We start from the raw sequence: 21,539 nt of genomic DNA on the forward strand, positions 1-21,539 counted from the left end.
TTCAGTTGGTGGAGTAAATATGGGGATTAATGGTGGTGCTGGTGAAAACTCACCAGGCGGTGTGTCGGGTTCAATTGGTGGACTAAATAAGGGCACGAGTGGGGGTGCTGGTGTTGTGAACTCGTCAGGAGGTGAAAGCCATGGATTTACTTCAGGTGGGGGTGGTGATAGGACTAGTGGAGGTGGAGGGAATATCACTGGTAATGGTGGAGGGGATAGTTCTGGTGGTGGTGGTGGTGGTGATGGAACTAATGGCGGTGGGGGCAGAGGAGGAGGTGGTGACGGTGGTGGTGGTGACGGTACTAATGTTGGTGGAGGAGAGGGTGGGGGTGGGGAAGGTGGTGGAGATGAAGGAACTGGAGGTGGTGATGAGGGGGGAGGGGATATGACTACTGGAGGTGGAGATGGAAGTAAAGGAGGCTGAACAATTGGTGGTGGAGATGGTAGTATTGGAGGTTGAACAATTGGTGGTGGAGAAGGCAATATTGGGGGTTGAACACTTGGTGGTGGAACTGGAACAACTGGAGGAGGAGAAGGCACTAATGGCGGCAGCAGAGCTGGTGGTTGTGGCAGTGGCGGGGCCCGAGGAGGCCGCCTTGGTGTTGGCTCAAATGGGTTGTCTGGAGAAGGTGAAGTTGGAAAAGGCCATTGACCACAAGTTCCAAATAGGTATTGGAACAATGGGTCACAGTTGGATGATCCTCTTGTTCTGCTCCTGCCTCTGCTTCTACCAATTCTGCCTCTGCCTCTGCTACTTCTGCCTCTGCCTCTGCCACTTCTGTTGCTTCTTCTTTTCTCTTCTTCCTCTCTGCCTTCTTTTCTTTGACTGTGATGTGGTGTGGCTGCAGCAATGAATCGAGTTAGCAAAAGCAGAACCAGAAAAATCACAAGCACAATGTTGGTTTTCATTTTTTGTTCACTTCATTCTTCAACTCTCACATTCATCTCTGTAATGCAGAAGAGAATGAGTATATATATATATATATATAGAGAGAGAGAGAGAGAGGGATTAATCAAGCTTGTTTAAGTCTGAGTAAACCATGAGAAGGCAATGGTTGTGCAGGACCAAGATCACTATGAGCCTGTCCGGTGCATTAATTCATAAGCAGTAAATACTAAACGATAAGAGTTACAAAAGGCCAGCTAATAGTTGCGAGTTTCAATGGATGCGGATAGAGATGCATGGTGATATAACTCTTCTTTTTTTTTTTGGGCTGGTGATATACTATATCTTTAGCATATGATGAATGCAATGCTTTACAGTATGTTTATGAGGACAAGAATACTCACCACTGTGCTTGTGGTTTGTTGTTCTTACAGGAAGTGCCTAGTTTTACGTGCCATTGTTGACGAGGAGAGCCTTATAAATGCAAAAAGCAGAGGAGACCTTGTTGTTTTGGATGTCTCTCTTCTATGCAGCTAGCATTTATTTCTTCTTTTATGTTGCAAACCTTGCTGCAATTTGTGAATGGCCATGCAAAATCATCAATGGTTAAGTCAACTATTGCATATGGAACATACATATAACACGAACCTTTTGAGGTAGAGTTTCAGGGTTTTCAGCACAACGTTTAAAATCTAATTTTTGGCAGACACACACACACATATATATTTGAAAGTATGGATGCATCAGAAATCTTTAAAAGATATTGAGGTTTTGTCTATAAAACATAGAAGAGTAACAACAGTCAACAGACAAGGTCTCCACCACGTGAAAGCCAATTCACTGCAGATGAAATCAGTTAAGAAGGCTAAAACATCTTGTTAGGTTTGACAAATTTGCGTAAATTTACAAAACTAGTAAAAATGGAGTATTTATTCAAAATTTACAAGAAGTCAGATATTCAAACTCATGCAAGTCTTTTACTTTTTTATATTCACAAAGTTTTATGAGCATTGGAATCTTAAGCTGCAATATTGAATATTGATGTCAAGTGATCGTCGAGTCTATGATAAGCAGCTTAACTAACAGTATAAAAACCAAGGTTCACATATTATGGCCAAATTGAGGCCAATAGCAAGCCTCTAACCCTTGAATTTTCGTTTCAAAACCATTGGAACTTGTTGCTTATTAGAGAGCAAGATAAGTTCCAGCACCCCCACCAAAAAAATAAAGAAGAAGAAAAGAAGCAAAACAAGGTCTACTTTCCAACTCGATTGAAAAAGTCACTATTCTCTTGACATTCAGAAAATATGGCATAGACCGATTTTTCCAGTATTTATGAATTTTAGGAAACCGGTTACCAACTTAAAATGAACATACAATTCAGTCATGCTATACACTCAAACCAAATGTTAAATGGATTCATTCAAAAAATGAGACTAAAATAAACAATTCTACTTCCCCAAAAGAAATATAAAAACAATTTATCAAAACAAACAAGATTCTGCAAAACAGCGAGGAAAAAGAATTTATTACTTACTACTTACTTTCTGCATCTAGAAGCCAGAGTCCTACAGCGCCATTTTATCCACTTCATTAGTTGACGGTGAGAGGATACATTGCAAATGCAACATCTGACTTGAGGGGAGCAGCAGCAAGTTGCTGCTATCTAACCATTCTTTCACCACTGTAATCATTCACCAATTTTGATGTTCTTAATATGAGATATCTTAGTCCAGTCTCCATTCCCTTTTGGAGGTGATATTCCAGAATTGGACACATGACGATGGTCAACTGTTCTAACGATACCATCTTAAGGAAATCAGGAAGTGCCTTCAACTTGGGCAGTACTCAATTTCTAAGCAGCAAATATTAAGCCTAACTCTTACATCATCTATGGGCAACTCCCTCTCTGTCTACTCTGCCATGCTATGAAAATGGAGTCTCTTCAATTTCAGGAAGGCAACAGAGAGGTTATCGTTGTCTATACCCAGTACATCAAGCCCCACACTTTTCACACTAACCATTTGAATTATGTGAAGAGTCCCTAAAAATGGCAGTCGCAATGAACTTAGTCAATGTACTGAGAGAGCTCAAGCTTGTAATTCCCTCTGGCAACATAGTCATACTTGGCGTGCCACCATTTTCAAGATGTCTCAGGTTAATTAGTTTTCCTATCCCTTGTGAGAACTTCTGAAGATACTCACAGCAATCAAGTCTCAAGGGTTGCAGATCACAAGTCACACAGTGATTCTGGCAGTTTTTTTCATATAGTCGCAATTGGATAAGTTGAGGTACCTCGAATGTATCATCAACTTCCCAATCTCTCTTGGCAATTTTCTTCCATTTGATTTCCTTGCAAGTCTAGTGCTCTAAGATATGTGGAATGATAAAACACACCTTGAAGCCATGTGGGAAGTTTTGAATTGGAGATATACAAGAGGATGTGCAGATTTTTTACATCGTGAAGTGGGGAACGTTTTGGATCCCATTCTACATAAGTTAAGAATAGATGGCGGGTTTCTCTGCAACACAAATCCACATCTATCCTCACGTCTTTATCATCATAAACCTCAACAGAAGTGCACTCATTCTTTGCCAAAATTGGGCAAAGTCATGGATATATCATGCATCCCGCACTTTTCTACGTTTCCATCATAATCTTTCTCAAAATCTTGGAAAAAAAAACTGAACTCCATGGATTCAAAGTACTCATTCCCCAATGTTTCCATATCAGCACTGCGTTTTGAGCAAAGATAACCTTGCACCAACCACAATGGAATCAATTATTCTTCTGTATCATGAAGTCTTTTGGAAAGATGTCACAATACATGAAGCATCTTTCACCACAGATAACACGTCATAGTACCTCAGCAATAAAGGAAACAGACCTCTTTCAACCTCTTCTAGTTCCCAAAACTCACTTTCCAAAACATTCTGCCAATCCTGTTTAGTCCTCTTGAAGCACATGAGACTTCCCAAAGTGTTTACAGCAAGAGGCAAACCCTTCCACTTGTCTGCAATTTTCCAACCAATGTTATCCAATCTTTCACAATCCTCAGCTTCTCTTCCAAGAAAGGTCACTAGACTAAAAAAATGACCAAGAATCCTGCACAGATAGAGTAGAGAAGGGAAAAAACAAAAATGTGAGCTGATGCCATCATATTGGCAACTCACTTATTGCGTGTTGTTACGAGAATTCTACTCCCTTGTGCCCCACTTTTTCTTCTTGAATGAACCTGCCAAACTTTTTAATTAAGGATAATAAGCAGAAGCATAAAATTCAACCAACATATCAGGTGATCCAGCAGACATGTCTCCAAGACTACAAATTAGGCCTAAAATGGGCACCAGGGCCCTAACTTACACCAATAGGAGTTGCAAAGCAATCAAATCCGAATTACATCGTCAGATTGAAAACCCAAAACAGGTTTTGATAGATTTGGCCAATCATAATTAGGATTAACTTCAATGGCAGTACCATCCCCGAAAATTCCACCACCAATCGAGGCACATGACTGTTAAGATATTTTAGATATTTCATTGAAAACTTTGGCCGGTTCTCAAAGAAAGTAACAGTAGCAGAACAAGTGAACAACTGTAGCGCCTATTAGCTATAAATTCATGGCTTATTAACCTCAAAATAGTAGGATTCAGAGAGTCATGAACAGAAATGGCTTCATACTTCTGTGATTTTTTCGTACCAGAAATTAAGCAAGCAAAGTAGGAAATGACGAACTTGCAGGAAGACGAGAAGATTGGTTGAACCATTGAAGCACTACAAAGAAATGTACGCATCTTCTATTACTATTCAAGACAGATGACGCCTCGCCGAACACGGTGAAGTTGATCGACAAACGAAACATGCCGATTAGGGATTTTTATAAGTCGTCGCTGTACAGTCAAAATTTCGTCTCGGTTCCGTCGGTCATACAAAATTGGGTTTGACGGGCCAGGCCAGAAAATAACTATTGGGCCTAAACTTCAGCACAAGCTCAACCATGTACAAAATAGACATATGCCCAAACCCGTGAAAAACGCACGTCGGCCCTGTTGTGGGCCCTTTGGCCCATGATAAGATCTAAATAAGAGATTGTTCTTGGCTTCTTGCCACTAGCTCTTATATATATATATATATATATATATATTTGGTACCGAGAATGGCAAGATACAAATTTGCACATATGATATATGGGTCTAAACTCAAAACTTCAGATGCGTGCGCACATAAGTTTTTCACCTGACAACTACATTATACCCTCATGTTGACAACACCAAGCACCATACTTATAATACCAAATAAAGCCCTCAATCCCCTCAAACATAGTCATACCACCTTTTGGACTTTGACCCATATCCCTAACCTATTTTCACCAAACGTATTAATACGTAATCAGTTTACTTGGTCAATATCATTTAAAGTTTATGTCCCATCAATCACCTCATAATCTTCTCAAGACATCCATCATTTATGATAATAGATCTGAAACAGTTAACCTCTCTCTGAAAAAAGTCCAAGTCCATTAGATTTACTCTGACAGCGCCTGAAATAATCTGAACCCAATCAATTCTCAAGATCCTTAATTGGATGTTACGAATCATCCTTCACTATAAAAGGAAGTCTTTTGCATCAGGTAAAGAGGAAGTCTTTATTCATATGTTAAATATTATACTTATACATGAGAGAAACACACATGTCTGACTTGATCGTCAACACTTCCTTGATCGGAGAAGTTCCGGTCAAGGAACCTCTAACATCGTTTGTGGGTTTTACAGGATTGTCGGTGACCACCTATCCTAAAATTGTGATTGTGGAAATTTTCGTCCATAGCTATCACCCAAGTGATTAGAGGAGCTAGCTCATATCAAATTGCTGTCTGAAAATCATTTTCTTTCACCAATTGAACCATATATTTAACTAATCCAGTCCTATCATGCTGATCATGACAGACATTATGGACAAACCAACTAAAACTGCTTTATTTCTCAAACAATTTGCACTAAAATGGGCCACCAGTACAAGTGTAGACAAGACCATGTATCAAGTTAAGTGTTTTGATGATAATAGATTCACCCTAATCAGAAAACTAGGATAACCCAGTATCCAACTTCCCCTATGATTATGAATTGATAGGGCATGTTTGTCCTCTTTGATCTCAAACCAGTTAAAGTAACAATTATGATTCTTCTATTTATATGTATGAAAGGTACAATTGGTACATTAATTGGAGCACATGGAGAGTGTTTATGTCAGAAATTATTATATTGCATGGGTGACCCAATTGAATATCTTATTGAGATTCATACCATGTTGTGGTGCTCTTTTGTTCCCCATGCAAGAGAGTAGGTCAATAAATTACCAAGTGACAAATCTGATTTCATAAGAGTTAGATTTTCTTAAGAACGAATTGATCATGGGTGATCCGATTGGTCTGAATACATTCATGGACACATAATCTGTTAACCTATACGTCCGCAGTTAGGGTTCAAGCTGTGAGCACTCCAACGCTCCAATCAATAATGTTTATGAAGAGTAATTCAAGGGAGCGATTTCTCATATCTGCGAGATCTCATGGTCGTGTCAGGATTGTTGGGATCATGTGTTTGTTGGAAATCATGCAAATTCCATGTCATTCCCCTTTCTCAGGGATCAGGTATTACCAAATGATACTGAACTTGAAACGTTTGAAAAATGGATGATCGAGTTGGAGAATGTCAAATTATTCTGTGACCAAAAATGCTATTAATCGTTATTGTGTTTGATGAACTATTTATTTTTGTGTTTACTGAACAATTTATGTTCCACACAAAAATTCACATGAGCGCTGTGATTGTATCACAAGCAAAATGCACAAAAGTCAAAAAAATTTAGGGCTTTATTTCCTCATAATGCTGGGGGGTTAGGCTGGTTTATATTAATGAGAATCACAGCTGACCCCAGGGTTTATTTCTGTGTCTTTTGATCAGATAATTGGAATTGAAGTTACTCCATCTCTCTTTCAATTCTAAAACTTTCAATTGTATACCATGGAAATTAAAAATGTTTCAACAATTAGGGATAAGGTAAATCACATTAAATGATAAAGAGATATATGAACACTTTTGTGGGGGATTTTTCCGAACTTGGGGACCCATCCAACCCACACTAAGGTATCATCTTCCCTTACACATTTATTTTAGAATAATTTAATATCTTCGCGTTCCTCATTATTAGAACCCATGATTCTTTGAAATTGGGTGAGTGAGTACCCAATTTACCAAGAACTAGACTAATCGATGACGTTAATATGCTTGCCTTGTGGGAAACTGGACTAACCGATACACATGTGGTCGGAGCAGACAATTTCTCTTGGGTGTGATGTGGACTCCGCAGGAGCAGAAAAAATCTCCCACAACCGCCACATGATTTCATGTCCAGCTGCCTCCTCACATATATACTCTGCTCAGGATAAATGCACATCAAATATTTTTTTTTTTAAAAAAATATTATTTTATTTAAAAAAATTGAAGTAAAAAAAAGTGATTTCTTGGTTTCTCTGCTTTATCGGTGTAGTCAGTCTCTTTGTCATCTTCTGCAACAAAAGAAAAATTCGAAAGTGAAAGCCACAACAAAAAGAAGCTACACTACAAGCACTCTCTGTCTCTCTCTAGAATCCGGGCCTGATTCTTCTTGCTCTTTTGTTCACTGTTTAGGCTTGTAGAAGTTCATTGGTCTCGGCCATAACTGTTGCCACACCAGAGTCAACTCTATCCACCATTTTGGGTCTTTTGGGAAGCAACCCATATAACAGTTTTCTGCTGAAATGGATGCTCAATCTCCAGGTTTTTCAAACAATGCGCAATGCATTGTCCTTTCATTTTCTTTTCATGAATCTCGACCCTCTCTTTATCTTTATTTTGTGTCATGTACTTTATTACTAGGTTTCCAAATTCAAACGTACATTTGGTAATCTAAATCACTAGAATTTGATTTGTAGTGACAGTCTAGATTTGGAGATTGTTGTTTGTTTTTTGCTAAAATTAGATTCTCGGTTTTGTTGATGAAATGTAAGTGAAAGTTAAGAACCAAGTATGACTGATGTAGTTCGGATGAATTTTGGAATATATTATTAATTCTAGTCTTGATTAAGCTTGGGAGGAACAAACCCGGTAATCCGATGTATCCAAGGACCGGAACCCAAAACGGACAATATGGTTGGTTGTATGGGTGGGATTTCTTGACAGATTCTGTTCTGATCGTTTATATATAAATCACTATGTTTTGCTTTCATAATGTTTGACCAGGGACTCCAGTGGTTAGAGTGGTGCATCACCAAGATTTGAACAAGAGAATTCTTGTGGCACTCATTGTTGCCTCAACTCTCCTCGGATGCCTCTTGTTGTCTCTAGTATGTTTCTGGATCTGCAGATTTAGAAACTTGAAGAATTCTGCTGAGAAGACTAAGCAGAACATCGGTACCTCACTAGTTCTTCTTCAATTATGTTTTATTTCAGTTGAGGTGGATAATCTACTTCTACTGTCCTGCATTTTTTTTTTATTTGTTTTCATTGTATATCAAATCAGACAGTAGCGCAAAAGGGGTCTCATCTAGTCCACTTAAGGAGAGAATCAACAGCTCAAGAATTACTGGTAAGAAGGATTCAGTTGCCATTATTGACTACCAGTTGTTGGAAGCTGCAACAGAAAATTTCCAGGAAAATAATATTTTGGGGGAAGGGGGTCGTGGACGTGTCTATAGAGCTCGCTTTGATGAGAAATCTCTTGCAGCAGTGAAGAGGTTAGATGGTGGGGGGCAGGATGCTGAAAGAGAGTTTGAGGTATACGGTTTAGTTGAAATTGATTCTGATGTTTGCTTTTTGTAGATTTGATTATCTCACTAATGCGTTTGTGTTTTCACTTTTCGACTAAAATGCAGAATGAATTGAATTGGCTGGTGAAAATCAAGCATCAGAATATAATATCACTTATGGGTTGCTGCATTAACAGGGAAAGGAGGTTTCTTGTTTATGAGATGATGGAAAATGCGTCATTGGAGAGTCAATTACACGGTATGAACTTTCTTTTTAAGGTAAAAAGGATACATAAAAGAATAATGGAACAATGTCGATCCTTAGGATATCTGATAGGTATGATAATACCTATTGTTTTTGGTAGAAATATCCCCTCTTAAGCTTTCTTTTGATAAATAATGAGTGTATTTATGTGTTGATTTGTATTTTGATAGGTTGATTGCGGTTTGGATGAAAAGCGACGGAAAAAGGGCTGAATTGAAGAAAATGTCCACCGACCTTCGTGTGTTCAAATAGTCATAAATTTCTGTCACGTTATTGGAATTGAGCGCAACAAAAGGCATTGGAAAGTAGACATCTCAAGCTTTCCGTAGAATCTAAAATCATGCAAATCGGAGGTCATATGGAGAAGTTATGGTCATTTGAATAATGTGCCTAGGGGTAACGCGCCTAGGCGCGCGCCTAGGCGTGGCGCGCCTAGGCGCAAAAATTGTGCACGCCCAGGATCACTTCTGCACGCCCAGTCCAGAGAGTTGGACTTGAATTTTAAGTTGTGCACGCCTAGGATCACGCCTAGGCGTGCGCCTAGGCGTGTGTCTAGGCGTGGTGCGCCTAGGCGTGAAAACAACGCGCCTAGGCGTGAAAAACAATTTTCTGAGGTGTTTTAAGTCGCGATTTGTCCGAGCTACGGGAGTTTTTAGACCTAGAACTGATTTTCTGGGGGGCGAAACCAGAGGGGGAAGGCGATTCTTGGAGCTAGGAGGAGAGATTCTTCAGCTCAACTTGGATTTACTCAACTAATTGGGTTTATTCATGATTTTCTCATCTCTCCTTTTGTGTTTTTCTCTCATTATGTGTAACTAAATCTCTTGTGCCAAGGCTAGGTTGAAGCCTTGGGTTTGATGACTTTGTTTATGACTTGATTTACATACATATGAGTTGATTTGGGTATAAATCTTGTGTTTCTATGTTTGACTGCAATTTATTCATGCTTGTGGTGTTTGGCCAACACTTTAGGTTTTTGGATGAAATTGTTTGGAGAATTTGCTTAGACAATAATATGTCAAGTAGATTATGCTTCTTGAAACACTTGATTATGAATGTGTCTCCCTTTAATTAGGTGACAATTTGTATGAATCCTAATCTCCATAGAACTCCATGAATTCCTATGCATGTTTAGACCAATAAGATGGCTAGAATGTATTTAGGAATATCCGACCTAGACCAATAAGATGGCTAGTAATCGATTTTAGGGAGATTTGGCTTAGGTGCGCTAAAACCGACTTAGGTACGGATTCGTTATGCCCGAATTAGCAAATATGTGTGTAAATTTATGTCATTCCAAGTCATTTCCCAAGGGGGATTCCGAAGCCTTGGTGTTCATCTCATATTTGTTAAATCATCTCATTTGCATTAGTTGCATCCTAATTCTAAGAAAATACCAAAAACACTTTGCTCTTTGCTTGTTTTAGTTGAATTACCAAACCAAACAATCTTGAGTTGAATTTTACTTTTGATTGCATTGTCCATATATACATGCAAATATACATTTGGATTAAACATAACACCGTCCCTGTGGATTCGACCCTTGCTTATCATTGTGCTGTAGTCGCCGACTAGTACACTTGCTAGTAAGGTTAATTTAGACCCAACAAGTTTATGGCGCCGTTGCCGGGGATGGTAGCTTACGTTTGATCCATTTTTATTATTTGTCCATAATTTTTTTTTTCTTTTCCCTTGTTTGTACATAATACTTGTACATAATATTTGTTAACTAATTTCGCTTTTGTTGGCATATGCTTCGAGATGGAATATCCTCCACCATGTGATTATCAGGGAGCAGGTTTTTATGGTTCGAGCTTATATTTGCAAGGATATAATGCAAGGACAACTCCTCCAAACCATGCCCCATATCCACCATGCAACTCCTTCTCCAACACTTATAACTCTGGATGGTGTGAACGACCTCAATTCCTATGGAACAACTACCAGCATCAATTTGTTCCTACACAAGCAACACCACCACCATTGCTTGAGCAAGCACAAGACTCATCTCTACAAGACATACTAAATGCATTGGTTACGAGTACCCAAAAGTTGCAAGCAAATACTCAAGCTTGTAGAGAGGAGATGTGTCAATGGGCTTCACCACCACCGCTTGAGCAAAGACATGAGTCATCTTTGGATGACATAATTGATTCCTTAAATGCAAGTACCCAAACTTTAGCAGAGGCAACGCATAGGATGGTATCAAACAAAAATCAGCTTTGCCAACCTATGATGAAAACAAGTGAGGGGAAAGATATATGTGAGACAACTCAAGCAGTTACATTAAGCAATGACAAAGAGTTGGAGCTTAGAGGAAAAATTGAGTATAATTATGTGGATGAAGAGGAGTATGAGATAATGCTTCTCACTTCACTTTCGGAGATGGATCCACCAATGAAGGAGGGCATGGATTTAGAAGAATCAGAGAAGTCTCCATCAGCTGCAGAATGTGAGATAGTTTCAATCGAACAAGAAATTAGTGGACCTACATGGGTTGAGCAAGATATAGAAGAGAAAGCTCTTGTCGATTCTGAAAAAAATTTGAAAGCTGAAGATTTGGAGAACAAGTATGATGATAAGGTGGAGGAAGAATGTGATAACTTTGTAGAGAGGCATGAGGATAACACACTCCACAATAAGGTGCTATCACCATTTGAAGCACTATTCATTGACTTTATTGGAGTTGAGGAGCCTAATGTAAATCTCAGTGCTTCCATAATGCAAATCCTGGAGGAAATTTTGCCAACAAAGAAAAAATGGAAGCTTCAACAAAGCATGGAGAGCTACATTGCAAGATCATTGAAGAAGCTTCCCCTCTACTCAAAATATCTCTTCCATTGGCATGGAAAACTACAATTTCAACCAAGAGGGCCAAAGGAATTTAGAGATAGAATGTTTTTGATGGGCACATCAAAGAAGGATGTTTGTGCCCTATTTATTGAGCCACTGCAAAGTGGTGGATCTCGTCTAGCTGAAGACAAGAGGAGGGTGCATATAGACATTGAAGAATTGTGGCCAGGCCAGCACCCCAATCCACTCGATGCATGACTCCAACCCCAGGTTGTATTGTTTCAACTTGTCCTCTTTTTAGTGCATTATTACATTGTTATGTTTTGCATTGAGGACAATGCATTCTTTAAAGTGTGGGGTGGTGGACTGCATATGGATTATCTTGTGCAAAATTTCACATGATTTTGTAGTAGCTGAATTTAAAAAAAAAAAAAAAAAAAATTTTCAGTGCTTGAATCTTGCATATTTATGGGAATTTTGTGTTGAATTGAGTGCTATATTGAAATGCAGCTAATCTTGGTTTGTGGAACCCATCATATCCTTCTATATGCTTGACGTCTACTCTATTGCACAATCACTGTAATTCACCTGCACGAGAATGTGTGCTTGTGGGGTATGACTTGGGTGAATAGATGTTGGATGTGGACTTTCTCTAAGATGATCTAGAACACCGTGTTAGTTATATTCTTGGCACTAGTTAATTACATGCATGTTAAAAAAAATAAATAAATAAATAAATAAATTTGATGATGATTAAAAGCATGTTCCGCTCTTGTGATCTTGCTGAGTAACCGGGGCTCTTGTCTAACCAACTCGAGTTTCGCGTAAAAAGGTAAGACAATCTTGATGAACATACTAGGCTAGCTTAACTTCGAAGCCTTTTCAACTCGAGTGATTGATCCGAGGTGTGCTTTATCACATAATGCCCTAAACCAACTGGTTGGGAGTCATTGGTTGAGAACTCGTTACATGGGTTGACTAGAAAGCTTAAAGGAGTGAGCATTGCACGGGCCTAGTAAGATGAAAATAAAAAAAAAAAAAAAAAAAAAAGAGAAGAAGAAAAAGAAGAGAAGTATGTATATAAATAAAAGTGCCTTGGTATTACTACTTGACTGTTCTTGGAATTCTTGGAATGTGACTATGTTTGGCGCCTATGAACTCTTGGAAGCCAAATAATTATACATTTCTTCTTTGCACGCACTTAATGTAGACGAAGTGATTGAGTAGACGGATAATCTTCATTGAGTATATGTTTGGATGAAGTGTGGGGTCTCCACATCTTTTTGATTGCATGGCATTGATGTATATTGTTTCGATTCTAGTGATTTCCCTCCCATATGTTTGATTTGAGTTATCTTGAAACGTTTGTGGGTGTCGTTCTTGTAAGCCCTCAGGAGACAAAACTCCTCCACTAGGGACACCTAGGGGTTTAACGGCTTGTTGCATATGCTAAATGCAATCGCGATTCCTGCGTTAGTGAGTTAGGATGTTAGTTGGTAGATGTACTTTGTTTAGTTTTACTTGAGGACAAGTAAGGTTTAAGTGTGGGGTGTTTGATAGGTATGATAATACCTATTGTTTTTGGTAGAAATATCCCCTCTTAAGCTTTCTTTTGATAAATAATGAGTGTATTTATGTGTTGATTTGTATTTTGATAGGTTGATTGCGGTTTGGATGAAAAGCGACGGAAAAAGGGCTGAATTGAAGAAAATGTCCACCGACCTTCGTGTGTTCAAATAGTCATAAATTTCTGTCACGTTATTGGAATTGAGCGCAACAAAAGGCATTGGAAAGTAGACATCTCAAGCTTTCCGTAGAATCTAAAATCATGCAAATCGGAGGTCATATGGAGAAGTTATGGTCATTTGAATAATGTGCCTAGGGGTAACGCGCCTAGGCGCGCGCCTAGGCGTGGCGCGCCTAGGCGCAAAAATTGTGCACGCCCAGGATCACTTCTGCACGCCCAGTCCAGAGAGTTGGACTTGAATTTTAAGTTGTGCACGCCTAGGATCACGCCTAGGCGTGCGCCTAGGCGTGTGTCTAGGCGTGGTGCGCCTAGGCGTGAAAACAACGCGCCTAGGCGTGAAAAACAATTTTCTGAGGTGTTTTAAGTCGCGATTTGTCCGAGCTACGGGAGTTTTTAGACCTAGAACTGATTTTCTGGGGGGCGAAACCAGAGGGGGAAGGCGATTCTTGGAGCTAGGAGGAGAGATTCTTCAGCTCAACTTGGATTTACTCAACTAATTGGGTTTATTCATGATTTTCTCATCTCTCCTTTTGTGTTTTTCTCTCATTATGTGTAACTAAATCTCTTGTGCCAAGGCTAGGTTGAAGCCTTGGGTTTGATGACTTTGTTTATGACTTGATTTACATACATATGAGTTGATTTGGGTATAAATCTTGTGTTTCTATGTTTGACTGCAATTTATTCATGCTTGTGGTGTTTGGCCAACACTTTAGGTTTTTGGATGAAATTGTTTGGAGAATTTGCTTAGACAATAATATGTCAAGTAGATTATGCTTCTTGAAACACTTGATTATGAATGTGTCTCCCTTTAATTAGGTGACAATTTGTATGAATCCTAATCTCCATAGAACTCCATGAATTCCTATGCATGTTTAGACCAATAAGATGGCTAGAATGTATTTAGGAATATCCGACCTAGACCAATAAGATGGCTAGTAATCGATTTTAGGGAGATTTGGCTTAGGTGCGCTAAAACCGACTTAGGTACGGATTCGTTATGCCCGAATTAGCAAATATGTGTGTAAATTTATGTCATTCCAAGTCATTTCCCAAGGGGGATTCCGAAGCCTTGGTGTTCATCTCATATTTGTTAAATCATCTCATTTGCATTAGTTGCATCCTAATTCTAAGAAAATACCAAAAACACTTTGCTCTTTGCTTGTTTTAGTTGAATTACCAAACCAAACAATCTTGAGTTGAATTTTACTTTTGATTGCATTGTCCATATATACATGCAAATATACATTTGGATTAAACATAACACCGTCCCTGTGGATTCGACCCTTGCTTATCATTGTGCTGTAGTCGCCGACTAGTACACTTGCTAGTAAGGTTAATTTAGACCCAACAATATCTTGTGTGCTTTTGGTGAGCATTGCAGGACCTAGTCATGGGTCGGCATTAACTTGGCCTCTGCGATTGAAAATTGTTATCGACGTTGCTAGGTATGTCAAGTTCTTTTCTCATAACTCATAAGTTGATTCTTTTGTTGTGCTAATGTGATTAAAATGCTTTTTTTACTTTGTGTCTAGAGGGTTGGAATATCTCCATGAGCACTGCAATCCCCCTGTCGTCCATAGAGATCTGAAGTCATCTAATGTTCTTCTGGATTTCAACTTCAATGCAAAGGTAAAACAACTTTGCATAACTCATGGTATCTTGTTCTGCATGATTTTGTTCATATTTTGCTTCCTTTAATGAATTGTTTCTCGGTTCAGCTTTCAGACTTTGGCCTTGCAGTAACAGTTGGAACCCAAAACAAGAATATAAAGCTTTCTGGAACTTTGGGTTATGTAGCGCCAGAATACCTTTTAGAAGGTACGGTGGCATGCTGTTTGACTCTTCGGAGCGTGCACATATTAAGTTTATAATTGTTGTTGATGTATTCTTACTCATCAGATCTTCAATCCAGTAGTTATTTTAACCTTGTTAGTTCTATTTTCATGTTGCTAGAGCGGGGAAGTGAGTGATTTAATACATAGGAATTTAGTAGGAAATTTGCTACTTTTCTCCTTTTCTTGGGATGATGCTCAATGCCATATGTCATTGACAGGTAAGTTAACTGACAAAAGTGATGTCTACGCATTCGGGGTTGTTCTTCTTGAACTCCTAACCGGCCGAAAACCAGTGGAAAAGATGTCACCATCTCATTGTCAGTCTCTAGTAACATGGGTAAGTTTCCTTCAATGGCTTTCTGCTGGCTTTCTATTGCTTGAATTTCCATGAAAGTTCTGCCTTCTTGAAATTTTAATAGTGCAAACACTTTGACATACAGGCCATGCCTCAGCTTACTGACAGATCAAAGCTTCCAAACATTGTGGATCCTGCTATCAGAGACACTATGGATTTAAAACACTTATATCAGGTATATACTCCTTCAAGTTTTTACCGATCATTTATTCTTGTCACAGTTCCGGAACTTAATTCACATTACCACAAACCAGGTAGCTGCCGTGGCAGTTCTCTGCGTACAAACAGAACCAAGTTACAGGCCATTGATAACAGATGTTCTGCACTCCCTTATACCCCTTGTGCCTCTTGAGCTTGGAGGGTCATTAAGAATTTCGTAACAGGTGAACGCACACAGCCTTCTCACTGATGACAATCTTGCTAGATCACCTTGTGATTCTCCACAAGGCGGTCCAAATATGATGCATAGCTCCCATTTTTTCTGGTCGTTTTCCTCTTGGATGGCTGTTTCGCGGAGAGATTCAGTTGCAAGAATTCATGGCGGAAGAAAAATTTGTTTTGCGTCATAACAGATGTCCATTGAATTCTTCCATAGCTTTTGGAATATAACGTCTTCAAGTTGTCTAGAGCTTCACTGAGATAATTAAAGTACATTGTGCTCTGATGAATGTTCTCAGTGAGCAGTTCTTGAGAGTCGGTTGTTGTAGAATGCTTAAATAGATTTTCTTTCAAGCTCAATAGAGAGATTATGTTGAACAAATTTGGATCTAGCTTGAAGGGTCTCCACACTTTATTTAATGTAGAAATTATAAGAAATTTGTATGTTCATGGACCATTGAGATTGAAAATGAATGTTGCACTACTCTGTTATTATTGCTCTGTTTAGACATGAAGTAGGTGCTGCATTACTGACCCTAACAAGTGCATGAAGGTGCCAAGGTGGTGGTTTGAAAATAGTTTTCCTGACATCCTCTTTCCATTCACATCTCCAAATCCGTGAACCAAACTAATGTTAGTCCCTATCAGCACAATCCGTGAACTCTAACGACTTGCCTTCAAGTCTTCATCTTCAATTCCACTGATTCCTGAACCCCAACATGCGCCTTCAAGTCTTCATCTTCAATTCCACTGATTCCTGAACCCCAACATGCCAAAAAGGGCGATAATGCCTTTCCTAGATGTTGCTTCAATATTTTCATTTCAGGGATTGATGTTAAAAAGTGATGATGATGATGATGATGATTCAAGTACAGAAACAAGAGCATCACCAAGTAGCAGAAGTAATGGTAGCTTTGGTTTGTCTGAGACCAAGCAACTTAACAGGAGAAGGAGCAAAGATCACACAATATGCTCTCACCGAAACGGCATTCGTCCTTGGAGCAGTGGGAACCAAGTCTGGAATCCATAACTGAAGAAAAAAGGAATTGCAGTGCTGCCCAGGGGCGAAGCCACATTGAGACAAGCTGACCCCCCTCAAAAAAAATTAATAATACTAATTTATATATTAATTTTAATTTAGACCCCCCTGAATTTTTAATTTAGACCCCCCTTATTATAAAAAATCATACTCATGATTGAAACAATAAGACCTGTTACAAATATTACTTATCATATTTGATAAAAATTTTATTTTTAGAGTTATTTTTTGTACTTTCAAAGGTATAATTAATATATAACCCTAAAAAAATTCCGGGGGCGTTGCCCCCGGACCCCCACTTAGCTTTGTTTACCATAACATAAAATCCGTTATCCATCACTACGACCCCCCTCATCTAAAGTTCTGGCTTCGCCCCTGGTGCTGCCTCAGAATCATGAGATTCACATGTAAAATTAGTAGGTTTGTAGAGCTTGACATTTATTTTTCTTTTTTGTTTGAGCAATAAACAGTGCAAAATAAGCTGGAGCATGAGAACAAGAGGCGTGTCTCTCCAGTTCTTTCTTTCTAAATTTCTTGCAACTTCTCCAGATCTGTTTTGAGGAGGAGGTGGAGATCCTTCTTCTCCACTTCCTTCTCCCCTGTTTCTGATCTCCTTTTGTATGCATTTTTTTTTTCATGTTTCGAGTTTGAATATGATTTGATTTAAGATTTCTTCTCTAACTCTAGATCTCCTCCATCCATCGTGGATCTTCGATCATCGTTGTTTTTGGTGTGTCCTAGTGACATATATTTGGTTCATAGTAATTAGACTCTCAGATTTGAGGAATATCAAACTCTATTATTTGAAGGGGAAGCCAAGATCATAGATCTAGAACCAGAGTTTTTTTTTTTTTTTTTTCAGTCTAAGTAACCCGACGTAGTCCGGTGTCATTTGACGGTTGTGCGGTGATGTCCAATGTAATATGATGTTGTCCAGGAGTGTGTAGCGATGACCGTTATTTGTATTTTTTTAGTTTTTTTGTAATTCATTTTTATGGTGATTCGAGTGTCTTAGAGCCTCAAATTATCTTATTTTTGAGTAAATTAATACAATATGATCATGATCCTTAAAAAAAAAAAAATTCATGTGTGCGCGGGTCTAACGATATAAATTTAAGTTTATGCACAAAAAAAAAATTCATGTGTGCGCGGGTCTAACGATATAAATTTAAGTTTATGCACATTTCTAATGATATGAATTTAGAGTTTGATGGTGTTTTCGGTTAAAAAAATGTTTTTCAGGAAAAAAGTGTTCTCAACCACCACTTGGTCTCTTTATTTATTTTCCAACTACTAACTGACACGTGTCACAATTGGCCTATCCTCTTTCTTCTTAAGACGATCGTCGAACTCGAAGCTTCATTTTCGTTGTTTTGGCCATTCGATACCGGTATGACAGAAAAGCAAAGATGGAGAAGAAGAGTCGGTACCCGCAAAAATTCCCTATCAATCTTAAGGAACTTCCTCCTATACTCCCATCCACCATTACCACAATCTCTTTCAAGGTACCAAAATCAAGAATCTACCTCTCTCTACCACCAATTTTTGTTCTTGTACCAATATGTAGAGGGGTTTCTGGAATTACTTCCTTTCCTGAGCTGTTATTGTTGCTTAATTCCTTTTTCAGGTGAATCAGAGCACAAAACACCGAGAGTTTGCAGAGGAAGATTTTGATTTCGTTGACAAAACTGGAAGGGGAGACTCGAAAGCTGAAGATGCTTCTTGTCTTCCTACCAAACACATCGATCCCGACACAGTCAAGACCAAGACCAAGAAGAAGAAGAAGAAGAGTAAGAGCAGAAATGTGATTTCGACTTGGCAGTCCTACTCAATTAATGAAGGTACTTTCCTATGAACTAGTATTTGAAAGGGTTTACAAAATTGAAATTGTGTTACAAGAATCGCGAGTAGCTAGTCTTTTCTGATGAGGAAGAAAACTTAAAATTCAAATTTGATTAGGTCGGAATCGTCGGTTGTATTTCCTCCTTATGTGAAACAGGGAAAGGAAATTTGCTAACCCTGAACCTCCTGTTAGATAATTTTCATAAAAGCACTGGTTATGGCTGGCAAGAAACTACAAAGGCCTACTGATTGGTGAATGAGGAATTATAAAGGTGTGTTTGATGCTCTGTGAACTCGGGCCCCATGTATCTGGCCCCATGTTGGTAATACAACAATTTTGGCCAAGAAAACAGAAACAAATAATGCTTTTGTTGCATTACTGCCAAACTAACAATCCCAATCTCACCTTTACTCTCCTCTTTCCCCTTGAAATTTCACATTCGCATGGAGAAATCGGCCTCCTTCTGGGATTTCAGCGACCAATTTTTGTACTTCCTTCCAAGTGGAGTCATTGGCATGTTAATTGGAGATTGTGATCAAATTCGTTGTTTACTAACTGCTAATGATAGCACAATCTCACTCTGATGGGATTGGCTTCATGCTTCTGACCGAAAAGTCTCAAGTTGGCTCTTAGTTTTTCTTGGTCCCTTAGACTGTTGTTGTGTTAAATTCAAGTTGGTGGACTCAAATCAGTCTCAAGTATACTGACTTGAAGTTGCACTTGAAATGTGTAATTGCAACAACATATGTAAGTGTGAAAAAAGTCAGTCAATGTCACTATGTCAGCAATTCTACCTGTATAGTTGTATTCTTGTTAGCTTGTAAGGTAAAAAAAATAATATATACAATCTTTTTGGTTGAAGCAGTTAATGTCAGCAAAGAAATTGCATTATAAGTGCCCAGAAATAGAGTTACTACTTACCCCACTGGTCTTTCCAAACTAGCATTTCGTTGAACGAGGTATTACCGTTTGCCTACAATTACAAATTTGATATGATATTCAATCAATCTACTGGTTATCATTGGAATTTTCCTCTTTTTTGTGACATTGATTCAGCTTATGTGTGTGATTTCTTATGACACTAATCCAATCCATTCTATTAGGTTCTCCGAAGAAGGTATCAGCAAAAGCTATCTTGTACGAGACATGTGATGCCAATCGTTGGAAACCTCCATCGTTTATATGCTGCCAAGAGGAAGGCCCCTGCCATCTAAAATCGTAAGTGCATCATCTTCTTCTTCAAAAGGGGAATCGGCAATGTTTTCATGATTTTTGAGAAACAACTATGATATTTGGATTTATGTCTATTTCTCAAAAGATCATGGTCTACTTTTTTTTTTTTTTTTGAGTACAAGTACAAACACAATATACGACACACCACCAGATCAAGCCTATGAAAGTACAGGTGTCAACAAGCCCCACGCAGGAGGCACAAAGCAAGCCCACGCAGGGGCCGACTATCAAGCCCACGTAGGGGCAGACGAAGCCCACACACCTCCTTGTAAATATTTGGAGGAGGTGAGACTAGAACCCATGACCTCAGTCAGGGACATGCAAAGTCATTGCCACTCAACCAATGGCTCATTTGCAGATCATGGTCTACTTTAACATAAGTAAAATTGCTAAATGTATGTCTGTCAGGTATATTAGTCAGAAATTGTCGTCTATGTAAAGCCGTCTCACAAACTCGAGTTTTTGAGCAGGTTCACCTTCAAGGTTGTAGTTGAGATAAAAGGTGATGAAGATGTAGTTTTGGAGTGCTTTGGTGGCCCTCAGTCAAGGAAGAAAGCAGCAGAAGAGCATGCAGCAGCCGGAGCACTCTGTTACCTAAAACATGTGGGTTATTATTCTTAATCATTGGAGGATATATCACATGATGGAGCATCAAACTTTACTCTGATCATACCAACTGGTCTATTATCCAGTCTAACATAGAAATAGCAGAGTATTTGTTCATGTTTTAACATATTAGACGTTCTTCATCAGAAATCATTACTGGTGGCTTGTATATATATGTTAACGTATCAGCATTTGTTTTAGAAGATAACTCATTTTTTTGCATCATCGCAATAGTGATTTTTCTTCATAAGGTACATAACTATAAAAGGGGAGGGAGGGGGGGGGGGGGGGGGGGGGGTGTGTGAAAACAACAGCAGATGAAAACCACTCGAGGTGACAATGACGAACCTGCCTCTTTGGGCCCTTGGGCGAACTTTAAAAAAGGAATCCTCTTTAAAAAAAATTTAAAATGTCGTATATCATTTAAATATGACTCTTCTAATATTTTGAGATGCAAAATCACTTTCATAGACAACATAACTAAGACATTTAATCTTTATTGGTTTTTAAGTTTAAATGAGTTGGGAATTATTGGACTAAATTTTGTTTTTTGTTTTTTTTTTCAAATGGGGCTTAAATGGATTTGGGGTTGTTATATGTTTTTTTTAAATGTGAGGCCCTCGACAGCAGCCTATGTTGCCCCACCCCAGAGATGTCTCTACGAGGTAGTTCACAAGACCATGTAACTCTATTCCCCCATCATCAACACATGAATGGGAATGTGGCCGGTCCAATACCCTATTATTAGCAATATTACTTGTGACCCATGTGT

General features: G+C 38.7%; 3 protein-coding genes across 4 annotated transcripts; all 3 read left to right on the plus strand.

Annotated features, from left to right (window-relative positions):
* Positions 1 to 19: 19 nt before the first annotated feature.
* On the plus strand, positions 20 to 424 carry LOC120007364 (glycine-rich protein DOT1-like). The gene has a single exon (XM_038857559.1). It carries the CDS (start codon positions 20 to 22, stop codon positions 422 to 424), a length of 405 nt encoding a protein of 134 aa, XP_038713487.1.
* Positions 425 to 7,436: 7,012 nt separating this feature from the next.
* Positions 7,437 to 16,541, plus strand: LOC120007049 (probable receptor-like protein kinase At1g80640). The gene is made up of 10 exons (XM_038857214.1): positions 7,437 to 7,705; positions 8,168 to 8,338; positions 8,448 to 8,701; positions 8,800 to 8,932; positions 14,860 to 14,923; positions 15,011 to 15,107; positions 15,197 to 15,296; positions 15,532 to 15,650; positions 15,754 to 15,843; positions 15,923 to 16,541. Exons 1-10 carry the CDS (start codon positions 7,687 to 7,689, stop codon positions 16,046 to 16,048), a joined length of 1,173 nt encoding a protein of 390 aa, XP_038713142.1. The 5' UTR covers positions 7,437 to 7,686; the 3' UTR covers positions 16,049 to 16,541.
* A 1,888-nt stretch (positions 16,542 to 18,429) lies between these two features.
* Positions 18,430 to 20,989, plus strand: LOC120007834 (ribonuclease 3-like protein 1). 2 transcript variants are annotated; one of them, XM_038858296.1, is made up of 4 exons: positions 18,430 to 18,590; positions 18,713 to 18,926; positions 20,032 to 20,146; positions 20,632 to 20,989. In XM_038858296.1, exons 1-4 carry the CDS (start codon positions 18,495 to 18,497, stop codon positions 20,780 to 20,782), a joined length of 576 nt encoding a protein of 191 aa, XP_038714224.1. In that variant the 5' UTR covers positions 18,430 to 18,494; the 3' UTR covers positions 20,783 to 20,989. The 2 variants fall into 2 exon arrangements, with proteins under 2 accessions (XP_038714224.1, XP_038714225.1); XM_038858297.1 differs by having other exon boundaries at positions 20,570 to 20,707.
* The last annotated feature ends 550 nt before the right edge of the window (positions 20,990 to 21,539 follow it).

Source organism: Tripterygium wilfordii, chromosome 10, assembly GCF_013401445.1.
Source record: "Tripterygium wilfordii isolate XIE 37 chromosome 10, ASM1340144v1, whole genome shotgun sequence".
In the NCBI taxonomy this organism is placed as follows: Eukaryota; Viridiplantae; Streptophyta; class Magnoliopsida; order Celastrales; family Celastraceae; genus Tripterygium; species Tripterygium wilfordii.

What these genes read in the sequence shown, in the direction of transcription:
- LOC120007049 (XM_038857214.1), top strand. An exon ending in ATGCTGAAAGAGAGTTTGAG is followed by an intron (nt 8,702 to 8,799) that starts GTATACGGTTTA and finishes ACTAAAATGCAG; the next exon opens with AATGAATTGAATTGGCTGGT. An exon ending in ATTGTTATCGACGTTGCTAG is followed by an intron (nt 14,924 to 15,010) that starts GTATGTCAAGTT and finishes CTTTGTGTCTAG; the next exon opens with AGGGTTGGAATATCTCCATG.
- LOC120007364 (XM_038857559.1), top strand. Translation starts at nt 20, where the DNA reads ATGGGGATTAATGGTGGTGCTGGTGAAAACTCACCAGGCGGTGTGTCG.
- LOC120007834 (XM_038858296.1), top strand. Translation starts at nt 18,495, where the DNA reads ATGGAGAAGAAGAGTCGGTACCCGCAAAAATTCCCTATCAATCTTAAG. An exon ending in GTCCTACTCAATTAATGAAG is followed by an intron (nt 18,927 to 20,031) that starts GTACTTTCCTAT and finishes CCATTCTATTAG; the next exon opens with GTTCTCCGAAGAAGGTATCA. An exon ending in GGCCCCTGCCATCTAAAATC is followed by an intron (nt 20,147 to 20,631) that starts GTAAGTGCATCA and finishes GTTTTTGAGCAG; the next exon opens with GTTCACCTTCAAGGTTGTAG.